The sequence below is a fragment of the Psammomys obesus genome, unplaced genomic scaffold (assembly GCF_907164565.1).
Source record: "Psammomys obesus unplaced genomic scaffold, mPsaObe1.curated_primary_1811, whole genome shotgun sequence".
In the NCBI taxonomy this organism is placed as follows: Eukaryota; Metazoa; Chordata; class Mammalia; order Rodentia; family Muridae; genus Psammomys; species Psammomys obesus.
Window position 1 is genome coordinate 4,166,563 of NW_026586383.1, and position 19,652 is coordinate 4,186,214.

Below are 19,652 nucleotides of genomic sequence, written 5' to 3' on the forward strand. Positions count from 1 at the left end.
ATTCATTCATTCATTCATTCATTCATTCATTCATTCATTCATTCATTTATTTATTTTTTGGTTTTTTGAAACAAGGGTTTCTCTGTGTATTCTTGGCTGTCCTGGACCCACTTTGTAAACCAGGCTGGTCTCGAACTCAGAGATCTGCCTGCCTCTGCCTCCCCGAGTGCTGGGATCACAGATTTTATTTTTATTTTAATTATTATATGTATATGTGAGTAGTAGTTTGTGCACTAGACAACAGTGCTCTTGGAGGTCAGAAAAAGGCTTTGGATTCCCTGGAACAGGAGTTACAGGCAACTGTGAGCTGCCTGATATAGGTGCTGAGAACCAAACTCATGTTGCAAGAGCAGTGCGTGGTCCTAACTGTTGAGCCAGCTCTCCAGCCCTTGTTTTTAAGATGGCCACACTGTGGCCCAGGCTGGCCTTGAACTCCTGATCCCCCTCCACCTCTAAAGTGACAGAACTGTGTCCTGTTTGTGTCTGTGCCTGAGCTTGAGGCTGAACTCAGGGAGGACTGTTCCTCATCCTTTCTTTTTCCTTAGCATTCACGTTCAGCTTTTGATAATACCTATGACAGTTATTCTTCCAAGTATAAAAGGAAACCATGTCACTACTGTGTGAACAGAAGAACTTTTAGACAAAGTTTGATTGCAGGCACTAATCTTCCTATTCCAAAATTCTTGTTGTGGATTTCAGATCACTCATTAAATCTCCATGCTAGGGTGGCCTCCAGAGAGTACTGATTTAGGGTCTGGACACTGTACTTTGAGAATCTCCATTCCAGAAATGTTCTCCTTCTATGGCCTAGTTCTTTCTCTCTCTGTTCTGCCTCCAGTCAGCCCAGAGGCCTTCTGGTCACTAAGAAATCATAGCCTCAGGGATTTTTCTAGGCAGAGGCACTTCCATCTCAAATGTTCATGGCCTCAGGAATAAGCAGGGAACTGCACAATTAGCAGTTTTTAAAAACAAAATTTATTAGCTAGGTGGTGGCAGCAACAGGAGTTCAAGGCCAGCCTGGTTTACAGACTGAGTTCCAGGACAACCAGGGCTACACGAGAGATCCTGTCTTAAAAAACAAAACTAACCAAACAAAAAACCATCACCACCAACTCCCCAAGCCCCCCAAAATCCCAAGATTTATTTATCCATGTGTATTCGTGTAGGTGTGCATGCCTATGTATAGAGGGTACAAGAAGGTGGCAGGTGTCTCCTCTCTCTTTTCTACTGAGCCTGTTGTGGCAGGGTCTCTCTCTGAATTTGGAGCACGTTTCCAATGGTAGGCTGGAATCCAACAAGCCCACAATCTTCCTGTTTCCCAGAGAGCTGGAGTTACAGACATGTGTTCTACCACTGCACACTGACGAAGCTTCACAGTCTAAATAAGAAAGCAGAAACTACAACCAAGAGAAAAGCCCGGGAGGCACTCACGTTTCCAGCTGTGTTCATGACAGACTTGATCTCCCTTTTGCAAGCCTTCAGGGACTTCATCTGGATGTATGCTCTGACTTTGTACTGTCAAGGAGGAATGGAGACAAAGAAAAGGAATGGGTCATTTACTCATGCTCAAGTTTTGCTTCCTAGTCCAGAACATTAAATCTCACCTGATTACAACATAGTCAAATGCCAGTCACATGCAAATGAAACTTTAAAAATTATCATAAATATTTGTTTCCTTTTTTTTTTTTTTTTTTTTTTTTTTTGTGGTGTTGGGGATTGAAACTAAGGTTTCAAGCACTGCTGGCCATTATTCTACTCCTGAGCAAAAACCCACAAATCCAAATCTATGTAAGATAAGTATTGCATAAGACAATCTTAAAAATTCCATCTATTACTTTATCATCCACTCTAGGCTTCTTCAAGCTTCTGTACAGTAATTTGTGGAAGCTACACTGTATGGAGAGGGATAACCGCACTCTAAACCACAAGCCTTTCTCTTGAGTAAACATACTGCCTTGACGTTGTTTTCACCAGCCTCCCACACTGCTTCAGCGCACGACCCCTCTTTGAACATGCCTACCTGGTGTATCTTGGACTTTGCAGCCTCTATTAAAGCTCCACTCTCAGCCTTAGAATTGGATCCGTCTTTGCTGCTATTATTGCCAGTCTGTAGTGAGACAAAGTCAACCAAATATTTGTAATGGTAACTGATTTCCAACTGAGCTAAGTTCAAAATGCCCAAGTCAAGTACCCAGAGACCTATTCTAAATCAAACCCACTGCAGAGTCCACTCCTGGGGATGGAGAGCCAGTGGCATGCCTACCAGGAAACTGACAGATGAACATAACCATGGGCCCACCTTAAAATTGTAGCTGCCACTCAGACAACTCTCTAAAACTCAAAGACAGACCCTGTCTTCTTACACCCTCTTCCACTCTGAACACTGCCAATACCACTGAACCCTAATTTCCTCAGAAACACTCAACCTCCCCCCTTCCTTATGAGTGGACCCACTTCCCCTCTAGTGACATCATCCCAGCAGCTCTCCACACTTCCACACTGCTCATTTCAGCACCAGAATCAGCTCTGGCCCACCATTCATTCCTCCCTGCTGTTTTCTCTACAGTTACTTTGATGTGCCGGACTGTTTGAATATTCAAATCAAACACAGGACAAAATTCCTGGACACTTCCCTAATTTTCTTCCTTTCTACCCGGGAACTCATTGAACTCCACCCATCCTTCGGAGCAGAGGGCCCAGAGGATAAGGACTGCATGCAGCCAGATGATGAGAACCTACTACACACATACACATCTACTGAACCAAGGCCTATTTCTCCAAATACAAGTACCAAATACAAAATTGAAATACAAAACACAAAGTTTAGGAATAATGCTGAGAGCATTCAACTGGAATCCCAACATACTTGTTGGGTTGAAAAATGTAAAACACACAAATGTAAATAGATGAAAAGTTTTAAAAGGTAGTTTATAAGTTTTGGGCAGACACTACAGTTTCTGTGAATCACATCTCCATGAAGCTGCTACAATGCTCTCTCTCATGAGACATGGGTCACACTTTTAAGTCTCAGTCTAATGCCTGGGAACTCACCTCGTTCTTTCCGTTTTTGTTGTTGCTACCTTGTGAAATCATTTTTTCTAGGACAGCAAGAAGATGCAGAGCTTTCTCAGCTTGGTGGGTTAATATATACAAGTCTACAAGCAGAAAGCACACTGCTTGGGCAAATTTTTCTTCTGGCAAAACAAAGACACAAATAAGTTACAATCCAAGGTTGAGCACACATCTCTGCTTACCTATAAACAGCACACAGAGCTCTGCAAAATGAACATCTTCATTCAAAAAAAAAGAGCAAGATGTCATTAAAGCCATGAATGAAAGCAGCGTGCTATCCACGCACTGCTGTAGTTCTATGGGGCCTCCAGCCTGTTCTTGGTAGTCTTTAAGGCTAGCCATGTAGAGGAAGAAGCCTCAATTTCAGTACTTGCTTTAGAACTTACTAATACACAGTAAATTTGCACACCGCTTAAATTCTGATTTTTATTTATTGTGACTACGAGTATGCATGTGCGCATGTGTGAGTGCATGCATGTGTCTGTGCATGTGTGCCACACAGTATGCCTGGCGGGTCAGAGGCTTTGCTTGATTATTGGATCCCAAAGTGCCTAGTCAACCTTGATCCTCCGAGCTGGTTTTGGCACTACCTCACAGCATCCAACCACCTGATAACAGGTCTGCTCTTTCTCCAGTAAGTGACACGGGCCACAGTTTTTGTTTAACTCACTTTAATAACCCCACACACCAGAGCCATGCCTGGCTTGTAGCATTGGTCTACGGCACTTAATGGCTAAGTTACATGAAGAGCATGGCTAATGAGCGCTCCCCTTGGGCCCTCTGGAAGAAGCACAACTATAAAGATGGCAGAAAGCTCCGTGTCTGTGGGAGAGGAGGGAAGACAGCCAGGAAACAGCATTTTAGGGCAGTGACTGTGCTCAGAACAATACCCCAGGAGGTAGGTACTTTGTCCAGATGCATGAAACGTACATCAGGAGTAACCCTAGTGTGAGCTATGTCTCTGTGGGACTGTGGTGTGTTAGTGTGGCTCATCCACTGTAGCTTGCACACTGATGCTCACCAGTGAGGGGCAGCTGTGATGGGGAATGTTGATGAGTGAAGGCAACGGGAAATAGTGGTGTCGTGATTTTGCTATGAACTCAAAACTGCTCAAAATAAAACAAAAAGAAACAAAACCCAAGAAGTAAACAATTGGCTGCACCTGATATTACACGCCTTTCACTCCAGGACTCAGGAGAGGCAGATCTCTGAGAGTTCCAGGCAAGGCTGGTCCCATGGCCAGGGCTACAGAGTGAGACTCTGTCTCAAAAATAAGAGGCTAGAGAGTGGCTCAAACAGTAAGAAAGCTTGCTGCAGAGGATCCAAGTTTGGTTCCCAGCACCCACATCAGGTAGCTTACAACTGCCTGTAACTCCAGCTCTAGGGTACCCCGTGTCTTTGATTTCCAGGCATCTGTACTCATGTGCACACACCCACACACAGATATACCCCAACACACATAAAAATAAACATTTGAAATACAGATACTTTTAAATAGAAACACTGAAACAATTTTCGTAAAAACAAATGGATCTGAATGGCCCACCGCTGTTTTATAGGCTCTTAGCCGAAGGACAGATTAACAGCATTCTATACGCTGCTGGAGGGATTCAGAATAAGCGCTGCCACTGTGACATCTACCTTCACGGAGCACGGAGACACTTAGTGCCTCGTCACACAGCGCCTACCGCTGCCGTTTCCTGGCAGCCTCTCCACTCAACAGGCCACTCAAAAGAGCTCCCTCCGGTCATTTACCAACTGCTCAACTAGCTGTCAAAGGGGCCTCTACTTATCCTCTGCCCAACTGCCACCCCACCATCAGCACCCCCTCCACACCCGCTGTGTGGTGACCACCAACAGACAGGTGTTCGTCAGGACGGCCCATTAGCCATCTGACCCTAACAGGAATTGCAGGCTGCATGTGGCTGGAGAGCAGTGGTGCGCTCTAGCCACACCTGCCTGCGCTGACCTGCCGGCGGCCCTCACCTTTCTCAGGCTTCCACTCCAGCCAGCAAGAGTATGCAAACCCAAAGCCGTATCGCCCTCTCTGCATGTAGACATTTCAGCATGGCAACAGAGAAATGAAATGCTACAACATGGCCTCTAGCATTCCAGAATGTTCCTTTTAAAATGTTTATTTTATGCACATGAGTGTTTTGCCTGCATGTATGTAGGTGTGTCTTTGGTGTATACTGAGGCCAGAACAGGGCACTGGATCTCTTGGAACTGAAGTTGCAGACAGTTGGTGGTGGCCATGTAGGGCTGGGAACCGAACCCAGGTCTTCCACAAGAGCAGCAAGTACTTCAAACCACTGAGCCATCATCTCTCCAGTCCTCACAATCTTTTTAAATGTACATTAAGGCAAGAAAGGCTTCAGGTCACTAAGGGATATTTAATAACAAAGAAAAGACAAGAAGTCTTTCTACTACCCTACAGCTTGGATATTTTTTCCCTTTTCCCCTTCTTTTCTTCCTCTTTGACAAGGTCTGATGAAGCCCAGCTGGACTCAAACCCAGTATATATCAGAAGATAACCCTGAACAGGTCCTCCTGTCTGTGAGTTCAGGATGTTAGGGTTACAGGCGTGTGAAAGCATGTGGGCACCAAGAACTCTGGTAGGAAGGCGTGCTAAAGGAAAACTGGCCTTCTCTAGACTAAAAACAAATTTAGAAAAGTTGACACAGCATTACGCTTTGTTATTTTTGGTCACTTCATACGGGTGCAGTTGAATGTGTGCATGTGTGTGTGTAAGACAGAGGAGCCTCTGCTCTTGTTGCTTAGTGACTGTTCACTTTAGCTGTTTTACTTAAATGTATGTCTGTGTACACATACATGCCTGGTACCTGATATATGTCTGTGCACACATACACGCCTGGTGCTTGATGAAGAAGAAGGCATCAGATTTTCTGAGAGTGACAGAATTGAATCCATGTCCTAGAAGAACAGCCCCAGTGCTCTAAACCACTGAGCCATCTCTCCAGTCCCTGACTTTAGTTTTCTGAAACAGGCATTTCAATACCTAGATGGCAAGCCAAGCCATCTAGCCAGCAAACTCAAGGGCTCTACCTGTGCCTGCCTCCCCAGCACTGGATTATAAGCATATACCACCAAGCCCAGCTATTCTTACGTGGCACTGAACTCAGGTCCTCACATTTGCAAGGCAAGCACTCTACTGGCTGAGTTATCTATTTCCCCCACTCTTTTTTCCCTTTAAATGCTGACATAGAGCTCTGATCAGATCATCTAGATAAAAACACAACGTAAGAGGATGAGTATTTGGCTCGACAAATAACATACCAAAAGGTTCTATGAACTGATAAAGTTTTTCACCAACAGATATGGCCTCTGTATACTGCCGCAGATGATAAAGAATGACTGCTTGATTATAATACAACATGCTGTTTTCAACATCATCCAATCCATCCATTTCTTCAACAGCTGAGTGGACCTACAAAACAATCCAAGCAGAAGGCTCCAACAACAGTATGGAAACAAACAGCAAAGAAAGGATTCAGCTGGGTTTCTGACACGCCCCTGTCATCTCAGCACCTACAAAAGCTGAGGCAAGAGAACTACCACAAGTTCAAGGTCAGCAGAGGCTACACAGTGAGTTCCAGGCCTATCTTTTGAATAGTGTCAACACTGATGTATGCCACCACGCCCAGTTTCATATATTTCATTCTGATTTTCCCACATTTAATAGTACCTTCTTTTTTGTCAGGCTGGTGAAACCACTCTAATCCCAGGACTGGGAGGCAGAGACAGGTGGATCCTTGCGTTCTAGGCCAGCCCTGCTCTACAGAGGGAGTTCTAAGACAGCAAGAAGGATACAGAGAAACGCTGTCTCAAACAAAACAAAACAACAGTAAAATAGTACCTTCAGATTTTAATTAGTCCCAAATACTAGACATTATTCCACCTGTCAAACATAGTAAAGTTCTGTTAAAGAAAACATTCTGAGCCTGGCTTACAAAGCAAGTCCCAGGCCAGCCGAAGCTACACTGTGAAAATACAGATATTCATCTTCTTCATCATAGGCTTAATTACGTTGTCCAAGACCAAGGGAGTATATTTAAGGGCTTAGTCCCATAGTAAAAAATAATACGTTTTAAAAGATAACAAGCAACAAAACCCAAGCAACTGCATTGCAGTTGATGGTTAGAATAAGCCTTTTAAAAAGCTTTTATCTTTTTTATTTAATCTGTATGAGTATTTGCCTGCATGCCTACACGTGAACCACCTCAGAGGCAAGAAAGGACACTGGATCCCCTGGAACTGAAGTTACAAATGATTGTAAGCTGCCACCTGGATGCTGGGAACCAGACCCAGGTGCTCTGGAACAGCAGCACCCAGCACTCTTAATCACTGAGCCATCTCTTTAAAATGTCAAGCCAATGACATTTTAAAAGATTAACGAACTATTACTGTGTGCGCTCATGATGAGGGGAAGGAGATGTGTCACAGTGCAGGCATGGAGGTCAGAGGACAGGATGGTGTGGCAAGCGTGTCTACACTCCGAGCCATCCCACTGGTCCAGCATTTTTATTTTCTTCCCCCCTTTTTAGATTTAATTATTTTATTTATGCATATGAATGTTTGCATGCATGCATGTATACCACATGTATGTCTGCCAGACCACGTGGGTGTTATGGTCTTCTTTCTGCAAGAGCAGGAAGTGCTCTGACTCTAAACATTGAGCTATCTCTCCAGGCCATCTTTTCTATTTTTTAAAAAATACAAGTTCTGAGATGGGCCTCATTCTATGGCCCAGGATGACCTAAAACACACAGCAATCCTCCTACCTTGTCTTAACAAGTGTTGGGATTAAAGGCTAGGTTTGTTTGTTTGTTTGTTTTTGGCTTTCAAATATTTTATTCATGCTATCAATTATGTTTTTTATTTTATTTTTATTAATTACAGTTTATTCACTTTGTATCCCAGCTGAGGCCCCCTCCCCATCCCTTCTCAATTCCACCCTCCTTCCCTCTTCTCCTATGCCCCTCAGGTTTGTATTTTTATTATAATAATTATTATTTTTTTTTTGTGTATTTGAAACAGGGTCTTACTATACAACTTTGGCTGTCCTCAAACTATAGTGTTATGCCTCCTGAGTGCTGGGATTAAAGGTATGCACATACCTGGATTTTTGTTTTAAGATTTATTTATTTATTACATATACATTGCCTACATGCCAGAAGAGAGCACCAGATCTCACTGCAGATGCTTATGAACTACCATGTGGTTGCTGGGAATTGAACTCAGGACCTCTGGAAGAGCAGCCAGTTCTCTTAACCTCTGAGCCATCTCCCCAGCCCCTATTATTTGTTTTTTTGTTTTTGTTTTTGTTTTTTGTTTTTTGTTTTTTTGAGACAGGTATGTAGCCCTGGCTTGGCCTGGAACTCACTTTGTAAACCAGACTGGCCTTGAACCTCTTTACACTTCACAAGTCTCTAGTTACGTATAACACACATAACTAGAATTCTAGCTACATTAAAACTAACATTCCTTTGCTATCATAAAAATTACAATAAATTATCACATAACATTATTAGATTAATTCTAAGACTGGCATTTCCCCAAATCATGCAGTGGCTTAGCGTACATGGCTTTAACCTTGGCGTGGCTGACAGCATGGAACCCAAAGCTGCACAGAAATGGTTCATAATCATAACTCAGTCACCAACATGGTGAGGCTGACACTGAAGGGAAACTCAGAGGGAGGAGAAGACCCTGGCTAACCTGCTCACAGGAGCTCTTCATTACCTCTCCAGGCACTATCTTCACATTAAAAAGTGTCTTAAATAGAGAAAACTCCATTTCTAAACAGAGGCAACTCTTTTTGTAATATTAATTGTATTTTAAATTTTCTGTTGTGTGTTCATGTGTGTGACGCACCTGTGAAGGCTAACGGTCAACATTGCATATTTTCCTTTATTGTTTTCTTCTTGGAGTTGCTAAATAAGTTAGGCTGGCTGGCTAGTGCCTCCCCAGTGTTAGAACTGGAATAACAATTAAATCCAAACAAAACTAATAGCAACAAAGAATTTAAATACGTAGAAATTCTGTCATCAGTATCGGCAAAAAAAAAAAAAAAACACATTATTTTCTTTAACTATTTGTATTTCACAAATTAACACAACAAATTTTTACACTTAAATTCATTTATCACCTGATTCTTCAGCTGGTTAAGTGTTTGTCTCAAATTATCTGTTGTTGTTTGATTATTTTTAAAAAATTCAGCTACTGCTGTATTCAAAATTATTTTGTAATCATCTTTGTTTATATCTTGGAGACAGGCAAGATGTTGCAGACAGGCATCATAATTTCCAGACTAAAAAGAAACAAAAGACAAACAAAACCACACATATATACACAAAATTCCATATCAGCTTTAAAAACAGTATAGCTTTTCCAAATATGTTTCCCTCATCTTCACTCACACTGAGTATTCTAAGACAAGCCCTAGGCAGAGCGATAGGCACATCAATGAACACCGTGTCGTGCACTGTCTAGGACTCAAACTCTCACAGCCACAGCACACATATGCAGACATGATAGATAATGTGCACATATTGCTGGCAAGGTCGGATGGCAGAGGCTAGCCAAGAAAGGGAGTACAATTATTCCAAAGGCCAGATTCTAGTAAATATATTTAAATGCAAATCAAATTCTTCTGTCTAATTTATATTTCAAATGTATGCACATGTATATCATAAAGTTTTCTCACGTTGTTTAATGTCAGAGAAGTTGTAATTCTGACAAATATTTGTTGTTTCGCCTTAAAGTACATTCAAGACAAAAACTGAATGGAGTAGGGAAATGGAAAGACTGACCGATCCACACATTACAAATCTAAATTTAAAAGACTCAAACAAGTTGGAGTTAAAGCATGTTTGTGAAAACAAGAAGTTGGGGGTGGCTCAAAGAACTTCCAATGTTTTTACCCTGTTTACTTAAAATGAAACCTACTTCTCCCTAAAGTTAACTGTTGAATTATGACCGAATAATATTTATAAATCAAGCTTGTTTTGAAGAGTCCTGATTTGGGTAGGTGAGGAGAGGAGCCAGTTCTTACTGTGAAGGCCTGGAACGCACTGGTGGACAGCTCCTTCTCCTGGTCAGTGACCCCAGACGACTGGCCTGCCCCCTCATGCTTCTCTGCTCCTTGATCTGCAAACACACAAGGATTCTTTAGAAATGGAAGCATGGACCACCAAGACAGTTCAGCAAGAGAAAAAACTTGTTTGCATGCAAGCCTGACAACCTGGGTTTGATGCCCAGTCTTACAGGATAGAGAGGCTGTTGGAAATCCAGGAGTTCAAGACCAGCCCAAGAAAGATAGCGAGATGAAGTTGTTCGTTGTGTTTTGTTTTAAATACAATCAAGTGCTCATTTTGACAGCCCATGTATAAACCGGAATGATAGCAGAGCAACAAGGCCCAGCTGCAGGGATCACCTGCAGGGATGATCTGAAGTGTTCCATACTTCATACAAAACAGAACGAGGCAAGGTGGTAGTGACGTTGGCCGAGTGGCAGAGGAGCATGCCTAGCAGTTAAGGCCTTGGGTCTGAGCCCCAGAACCACAGGGGGTGGGGTGGAGGAGTGACTGGAGACAGAACAACCGAAAGGCAGAATGATGTCTAATATGTGGAACATCCTAGGTTCACTGCCAGTCTCACAAGCCAACCAACATCCTTTCCCGAACCCAACATGATTTTGTAAATCAAAACCATGTAAATATGCATATGTATAAAATCAAGGCTATACACCCAACTTTAAATGGTCACCTTTGGGATGGAGAATTTTACTCTACTTCACATTCCTCTTTAAAATTCTCTTAACTGGGAGCTAGGGAGACACTTGACAGCATTTGTTGCTCCTGCAGGATGAAGGTTCAATTCCTAACATCCACATGGTAACTCACAACCTTTTAATTCCAGTTCCAGGGTACTCAACACTCTCTTCTGAACTCTGAGGGCACCAGGCATGCAAAATACTCACACACATAAATTAAAATAAATATTTAAAAACTTAAGTATAAATTATTATTACATTGGTGCGGCTATTTTTTTTTTTTTTATGACAGGATCTCATATAGCCCAGGCTGTCCCTGAACTCTGTACAGTGAAAGCCAGCTCTGAACTGCTGATTCTCCTGCCTCCACCTCTCAAGTCCTGGGATTGGAGATATGCAGCACAACACTAGGTCTGGATGACATTCCTTTTTTAGGGATTAATTTATATGTGTTTATCTCTATTTCAACCTACCTACCTACCTACCTACCTACCTACCTACCTACCTATCTATGGGTACTCTTGTCTGTATGTACCTCAGACAGTTTTGAGCTGCCATGCAGTTGCTGGGAATTGAACGCAGAACGTTCAGTAAAGCAGTGAGTGCTTTTAACCACTGAGCCATCTCTCCAGCCCCCTAACTGACATTCTTTAATAAATCATCGGGGCCTAAGCATCAGCAACTTTGAAACACAGATCAGAACAGCCAGACACTTTTATAACCCTAGCATTGAGGGGCAGGGGGGCAGGAGGACAAGGCGGCGGCCATCTTGGGTTACATAGTGAAAGCCTGTCTCAAAAATCAACACACAGGAGACGGGGCTACAGCTGGGACACAAAGTGAATAAACTGTAATTAATAAAAAAATAAAATTTAAAAAAATCAACACACAGAAACACATATACCTGCAACAGCTAGCTCAGGCTAGCCTCTGCCTCCCAAGTGAGTCACAATGCCCATCTAAGACACTGAAGATTTTATGCATTTACCCTCCACTAAAATCAGATGCAGGGAGCTGTCACCATCCCTAAAAACACAGTCTCAAAATTCCTCAGAGCTGGCCAACCTCAAGGTAAAGTGTGCAGCTCTGAAAGTCATTTCTATGTGTATTTTGGAGCTGAGCTGCTCCTTTACGCGTGTCCGCCAAGCATGGCTTATCCGTGCCTTTACTTCAGTGAGATTTGTTTTGAACATCTTGTGCACTGAAGACTGTAAGCGGGTTTCACACGTTCTAAGAGATACACACGGGTGGCTGCCGACTTCTTACCAGACAGCGTCTGCACATAATCCCACAGCATGCTTTTGCTGGTCCAGAAGTAGTCCCCATTGCCAATGGAGAGCGGGTACGAGCGCTCCTGCAGGAGCTTCGCTCTCTGTCTGCCCTGGCCTAGTGAGCACGGCTGGAACAGGCGAACAGAGCTCTTGGACGCACAGACTTTGACACTCTTTAAGCTAAGAGACTTCATTTCCAACCACACACACACAAACACGCATACGCACACGCGTACCTCTAGGTTTCAACCACACAGAAAAGAAACGTAACACCTCTTCCAAACTGAGAGTCAGTTAACTGAAAGCACACACATATTCCAACACAGAATGTTAATGCTGCAAAGCTGATTGGAGGATGACTAGGAACAGCACTGTCCAGAAAAACAGTCCCTGGGAAGGACTGAAAACAGCAGCGCTGAAAGGGACAGAACAACACAGTCACAAAATATCAGCAATGCTTTGGCAAGGCACGGTGTAAACTATGTCTTTCCATTTTACTTTGTTTTGTTCTTGAGACAGGCTCTCATGTAGCCCAGGCTAGCCTCCAACTCACTGTGTAGCCAAGGTGTAATCTGCAGGCCTCTGGCCTCTACCTTACGGGTGCTAACATGACAGCCCTCACTGAAGCACCAGAGAGCTGTCAGGACAGCTCAGATGTGGCTACCACTCAGAGAAAAAACTGCGCTCCTCTAAACTCCACACGGTCGTGGCTTCAATATGACGCAGAGAAGTTACACAACCAGAGGGGTACTGTGGGCTGAGGAGGGCTCTGCAGCAACGGCACACGGAGGCAGGGACATCGTGAATATAAGGCCAGCTCCAAACACTAATCACATGGGAAGCCTGGCCTCTTCTGCTCTTTGGTTTGTGTTTGCTTTTGTTGATTCAGGGTGCCTCAGTCTGTTGCCCAGAAAGGCCTGGAATTCACTACATTTCCCAAGCCAACCTCAACCTTGCAGGTAATTCTACCTCAAACTTCCAAATTCTGGGACTGCAGACCCGTGTCAGCACACCCAGCTGACTTCCTATTTGCTCACCAGATCTCTCTCACACACACTGGCACCCCTGCCCTATCCAACAGCCAGGGGGTTCCTTACCAGAGGCTGAAATGCTGCCATTTGATCTTGGACACTTAGCATCCAGCACTGAGGTAAACTGGGCATCGTGACACATATCTGTAATTTCAGTGCCTCAGGAGGCTGAGGCAGGAAGATTCTGAGGCTGAGGCTAGCTTAAATCTACTGGCCGATCAACTGCCAAGGAGCCACACAAGGAAATCTGTTCTTTTCTGTTAGAGGACCCTAACCAACTGCAAGGAGAAAGCAGGAGGAAGCCGTACAGACCAGTCCTCTCTCTCCACTACGTGCTACTTTCAAATCTGCTTCCAGAGGCTGTGTGTCCAAGGGTGGGGCTCCCTTAAAAAACCCCACAAGCAGTGACTGCACTGCTCCTCAGTTTCTGGTGGATCGGGTGCAGGGATGGAGCACACTGTGTCTTCTTGTTGCCTTCTCTTCTTCACTTCCTGCACCCTGGGCTAGCACTTACCAAATTTAAGTTCAGTTTTACTCAGAAGGCGTTAGCTAAAACACATCTTTTTAGGTGGATTCTAACAATCTATACCCTTCTGAAATAAGAAAACTAGAAAGCTATTAAAATTAACACTTAATGAGCCAGGCGTGGCGACATGCACCTGTGATCCCAGCACTCTGAGAGGCACAGGCAGGCAGATTGCTGTGAGTTTGAGGCCAGCCTGATCTACAAAGTCAGGCCAGGACAGCCAAGGCTACACAGAGAAACCTGGTTTAAAAAAAAAAAAATCCCACTTAACAAATGAAGAAAATGAGGCTCAACTATGAGGACAACTTGAAGAGGGTGGTTTTCTCCTACTACATGGATCCTGGGAATGGAACTCAGGGTGCCAGGCTCGAAAGAAGACATCTTTACGCACTGAGCCATCTCACAGGCCCTCAGCAGACAGTTACAAAGGCTGGGCACAGCCAAGTGGTGGTGGCGCCTGTGGCAGTGGCACATGCCTTTCATCCTAGGGCTCTAAGGTGGAGGCAGATCAGGCGGATCTCTTGAGGATGGCCTGGCCTACAGAGCAAGTTCAAGGACACACAGCTAGGACTACACACAGTCTTAAAAAGCAAACATACAAACACCACCACCACCACCAACAACAAAACACCCAAAAGACTAGGTATGGTGATGGATTTCTTTAATTCCAGTACTTGGGAAGCAGAGACAGATGGGTCTCTCGGAGTTTGAGGCCATCCTGGTTTACATAGAGAATCCTCAATACAGCCAAGGCTACTTAGTGAGACCTTGGCTGAAAAAGTATGAAAACAAACAACCCCCTTCAGGCCACATAGCTGATGTCATTTGAGCCTTTACTGGCTTTAGGAGAAAGACACTATTACCATTTTTTACTGTACATATAGGAACACTGACACTTAAAAAAGGGGGCTGGAGAGATGGCTCAGAGGTTAAGAGCACTGGCTGCTCTTCCAAAGGTCCTGAGTTCAATTCCCAGCAACCACATGGTGTCTCAAAACCATCTATAATAAGGTTTAGTGCCCTCTTCTGGCGTGCAGGTGCTGTATGTAGGCAGAACACTGTATACATAATAAATAAATTTAAAAAAAAAAAAAAAGCTTCTAGGGGGGAGCTGGAGAGATGGCTCAGAGGTTAGGAGCACGGGCTACTCTTCCAAAGGTCCTGAGTTCAATTCCTAGCAACCATACAGTGGCTCACAACCATCTATAGTGAGATCTGGTGCCCTCTTCTGGCATGCAGGTGTACATGCAGACAGAACACTGCATACATAATAAATCTTAAAAAACAAAACAAAACAAAACAAAAAACCAAAACTTCTTAGGCCACCAAGCCAGGCAACCTAAGTTCAATTCTTGGAAATAAAGAACTGGTAGGAAAGAACTGACTCCCACAAGTTGTCTTCTGACTGCTAAACATGTATTAGAGCATGAAGAGAGACTGAAAAAGCTCACAAGCCATATGAAAAAGTAAGGACTTAGTGGCTAACCAATGAGGCAGTCTTAGGAAATTTATAGAGAAGAAAATAGGGCATCCAATGATTAGTTTAGAAAAAATAAAGCCAGTGAGAAACTGGGGAGATAGCTTAACAGGTAAAAGTGCTTGGCACACAAGCCTTACAACCTTAGGTCAGACCCTCAGAACCTGTTTAAAGCCAGGGTGGCGTGTGCCTGTAATCCCAGCACTCCCACAATGAAGACAAGCAAACCCCTTGGAAACTTGGAGGGAAACTAGCTTGGACTATGCAGCCCAGAGGCAAACAACCAAAAAGACCTTGCTGCACATACAAAGTGGACAGCTGGACAGATGGCTCAGTGGTTAAGAGCAGAATACTGTTCTTCTAGAGTTTGGTTCCCAGCACCCATGCCAGGAGGTTCACAACTGCCTGTAACTTCACTTCGAGGAGATTGGCACCTTCTTCTGAATTCTGCAGGCACTACATTCTCAGGCACATAACCATACACAGACACACAAACATACATATAATTCAAATTAAAATACACCCTTTCATATCAGCATGAGCTTTTTTAAAAAATTTATTTTTATATTATGTGCATTTGTGTTTTGGCTGTATGGGTGTCTGTATGAGGGTGTCAGATCTGGAAGACATAGTTGTGAGCCGACATATGGGTGCTGGGAATTGAACCTAGGTCGTCCGGAAGAGCAGTCAGTCCTCTTGACCACTGAGCCATCTCTCCAGCCTCCATAACATGAATCTTAAAAAAAAAAAAACAATAAGATGGGGGGGGCTAGAGAGATGGCTCAGCAGTTAAGTGCACTGACTGCTCTTCCAGAAGATCCAGGTTCAATTCTCAGCACCCACATGGCAGTTCACAGCTGTCTGTAACTCCAAGATCTGATACCCTCACACAGACATCCATGCATGCAAAATACCAATGCACACAAAAAAAATAATAATAAATAAATAACTTTTTAAAGGTGGAAGGAAAAGACACCCAAGGCTTTTCCCTCATGTCCACACACATGCCATGGCACATGTTTACCCCGCAGACAAAACATGTACACAGACCATATCCACACATTCACGAAAACGAAAGCTGCAACAGATCAGTAGAGCAACCAGCCTGGATAGAAAGTGACTAACAACACTTTCTGAAGACTGCTGTGACTAGATACCAGAGTCTGAATCCCAACAGCCACACCAGGCCGCTCAGAACTGCTGTAACTGGAGCTCCAGGGTATCAAAACACCTTCCTCTGGCATCCTTTGATACCTCTCCAGATATGCATATACCCACACAAAGACATGCACACAAATATAAATTAAAAATAAGTTCTAAAAAGACTAGTGTGAAAGATAAAATATGGAGAGCTTAAGGCCAGACACATGTTATTTAAACCTTGGTTTTTATTATTTTTCAGAGACAGGGTTTCTCTGTGTAGCCTTGGCCATCCTGAACTTTGTAGACCAAGCTAGCCTTGAACTCAGAGATCCACCTGCCTCTGCCTCCTGAGTGCTAGGATCATAGGCATGTGCCACCGTGCCCAGGCAGAACCATGCCACTTAACAGCAGAGATCCATGAGAACTTTACCAACCAAACTCAGGTACTTTATACAAATTCAAATCTCAGCAAGTACAGTGTCCTAACCCAAGAACATCAAGGTTACCCTGCATCTTCTCAATCAAACATTCTACACAGCTCTTACCAAACAGGAGCACAAGCCCTCAGAGGCAGGCTACGTCGCACTCACTTAAACATCTAAAGGAGTGTCTGCACAGGACCCTGTGAGTTTGGAACCAGCGGAGGAGTGCTATATGACTGAACGAGGACGCAAAGTGGCAGTCCTGTGTACAGTAAGACGGTTCCAGGGAGGCGACTGCAACGGACTCTACAAGCAGGAAGCCATGCCTTAGTTAACAAGGACAAAGTTGGTTCCTTGTCTTGACTTGGACAGGCAATGCATACTCTTCATATACCATATGGCTCATTCCTTCATTGTATTCAGATCTCTGTTCAAATATTATCCCAGCAGGGGTTGGGTCAGCAGGTGGCTCAGTTGATGATGATGCTTGCACCTGAGGATGCAAGCCTGATGATGAGCTCAATCCTTGAAAGCCAAAGCATGCATATACACACATGCATTCACACATACTCACAAATTAAAAAAAAAAAAAAATCACCTTGGGGCTCTGTGATTAAGAGCACATACTGCTCTTTAGAGGACCAGAGTTTGATTCTACAACTCCAACTCCGCTCCAGGAGACCCAACTCTGCTGAAAGCCTTCAGGCATCTGTACTCATGTGCATGTACCCACAATTTAAAACAGTTACAAAAATCACCTCACAAGAAACTTTCTCTGACCAACCTATCTAAAACTCTATAGCAGTGGGACACACCTTTAATCTAGTGCTCAGGAGGCAGAGACTTTAAATCTCTGAGTTTGAGAAGAGCCTGATCTACATAGCAAGCTCCAGGACAGCAAGGGCTACCGAGTGAGAGAGACCCTGTCTCAATCACTAATCAATCAACCAAACAAACAATTCCACACTACACTCTATAATCTTTCAATCTTTACTGTTTTGTTAAAAAGGACCACTGAGAATATTCTCCAATGGTTCTGTTTAGGTGTACCTGAATTGGGATAGGCTCATTGGTCAGTTGTTGAGATAAGGACCACCTAAAATCTACGCCCACTGAGATTTTTTTTTTCTAACTAAATTTCACTGTCAAAGGTACTCTGATCACTTTAGAGTCTTGTCATTTAAGTTTCTTTCACTAAAACCTGAATACCACAACAAATATTACCTTCTTGAAAGAAAAATAGCGGACTTTCCAGGTAATGAATGAGTTAGAAACTCTTATTTCCCGAATGGGAAAAATTACAGAGGAGGCACCACAGAAAACCATAGAGAGTAAGAACTTAATCTTGGGGCTGAAAAGATGGCTGGGGGTTAACAGCACTTGCTGCTCTTAAAGAGGACCAAGCCTGTGTTCCCAGCACCTGCAAGAGGCGGCCCACAACAGTTTAACTCCAGCTCTACAAGATACAACATCCTCTTTTGGGCTCTGCAGGCACCTACACCCACACACATAAGGAGGACTTTTTAGAAGAAGTTAATCTCGAGGACCTAGAAAAAAAGCAAGTATCCAAACAAGATAACTGAGAGCAGGCAAAAGACATACTGAAACGTCACGTCTATTTAAAGTTTTCAAAAGGAGGATTCCACGGGTCACGCTGACCAGAGGGAACTTTCAGGAACTGAGCCTGGGGCCCTTAAGGCAACTAACTGCCTATGCTCGGGAACACCTTGCTTTGAAGCATCTGGAAAGCGGACTGACAAATTGGAGCTTCCTGGGCCAGAATTATCTTGGAGAGCAAGGAAGGATGGTCTTCAAGTGGCTTCAAGGCGAGTCACGGCAGAAGACCACTGGACACGCAGCAAAGACAGCTGGGAAAAGTGAGGGGCAGAAGCACAAAAGCGAAGACAAGCGGCTCTCGAGTCCCCCACCCGGGGCCCGCCGTCCCCGAGCGCAGTGTGTCAGCCCCTGGGGCGCGGCGCAGGCGGCTCACCTGCGGGCTTGTCTGCAGCCATCTTCCCGCCTCGGCTCGAGTTCTTCCCTGCAGGTGGCGTGGCCCCGACTCCCGCCGCCCGGCTGGCCGCGGATCCTGCACGGCGTGGGGACAACTCTTACGCTCCACCCGGGGCCCGCCGCCTGTGGCTCGGTGCTGAGCGGACTATGGGCCGAAGAAGTGACGAAGCTACGGCTCGTCGTCTAGCAACAGCACCAACAGATGCGCCTGTGCAGGGCTGTTTTCCCCGCCATCCACAACTTCCGTCCTGTAGCGTCCAAGGGACACTACTTCCGGGGCGGGGCCAGTAGCGCGGCCATCTGTGCGTGGGAACCGGGGCTGGCCTCAGCCCCGGAAGCGCGCCCGTGTGTAAAGCCGGAAGTGCTCTAGTGGAGGTCCTGTCTGAAACACGGAAGGCGCAGGGCATTTTGTTCCGCGTTTCACCAAAATTGACAGGCACTACACCTGATGCTTAAGTGCTGAGTCTCACATCGCCTGTCCTGTCACTACTTTCCCACAACAACCCTATGAAGAAGGCGTTGTTGCAGGCCACACCCCCAGATAAAAGACATTTTTAAGTTTTAGAGCCGTTTTGTTATTTGTGGCCACGTTGCAAAAAATCATTCACAGAGTTACTGTATTATGCATCCGGTTTCCCTTATTGTGAATACTGAATCGTTAATTTACTATGGGACAACGGTCCTATCCAAGACATTAACTTAGTGCATCACTATTAGTAAGCACAATGATTTAGATTCAAGTTCAGATCTTCTGCAAGAACAATAACCACTGAGCCATATCCAACATATCTTGACAGTGTTGTTGTTGTTGCTGTTTGTTTAATTTTCTGAGACAGAGTCTCACTATGTATCCCTAGCTGGAAATCTTTGTGGCAAAGGCTTATTCCCAAACTGGTTTTGTTCGG

At 44.3% G+C, this 19,652-nt stretch overlaps 1 protein-coding gene across 4 annotated transcripts in view; it reads right to left on the reverse strand.

Moving 5' to 3' along the window:
- Cnot10 (CCR4-NOT transcription complex subunit 10) overlaps positions 1-18,987 on the reverse strand; it is a 50,199-nt gene extending 31,212 nt beyond the window's left edge. For all 4 annotated transcript variants that reach the window (XM_055601597.1, XM_055601595.1, XM_055601596.1 and 1 more), the window contains exons 1-7: positions 18,728-18,987; positions 10,148-10,242; positions 9,242-9,403; positions 6,370-6,520; positions 3,052-3,194; positions 2,021-2,107; positions 1,432-1,515 (exon numbers count right to left, since the gene is read on the reverse strand). In XM_055601597.1, coding sequence (XP_055457572.1) covers positions 1,432-1,515; positions 2,021-2,107; positions 3,052-3,194; positions 6,370-6,520; positions 9,242-9,403; positions 10,148-10,242; positions 18,728-18,749 — 744 coding nt within the window. In that variant the 5' untranslated portion in view covers positions 18,750-18,987. The remainder of the gene's footprint in view (positions 1-1,431; positions 1,516-2,020; positions 2,108-3,051; positions 3,195-6,369; positions 6,521-9,241; positions 9,404-10,147; positions 10,243-18,727) is intronic.
- Between the last annotated feature and the right edge of the window lie 665 nt (positions 18,988-19,652).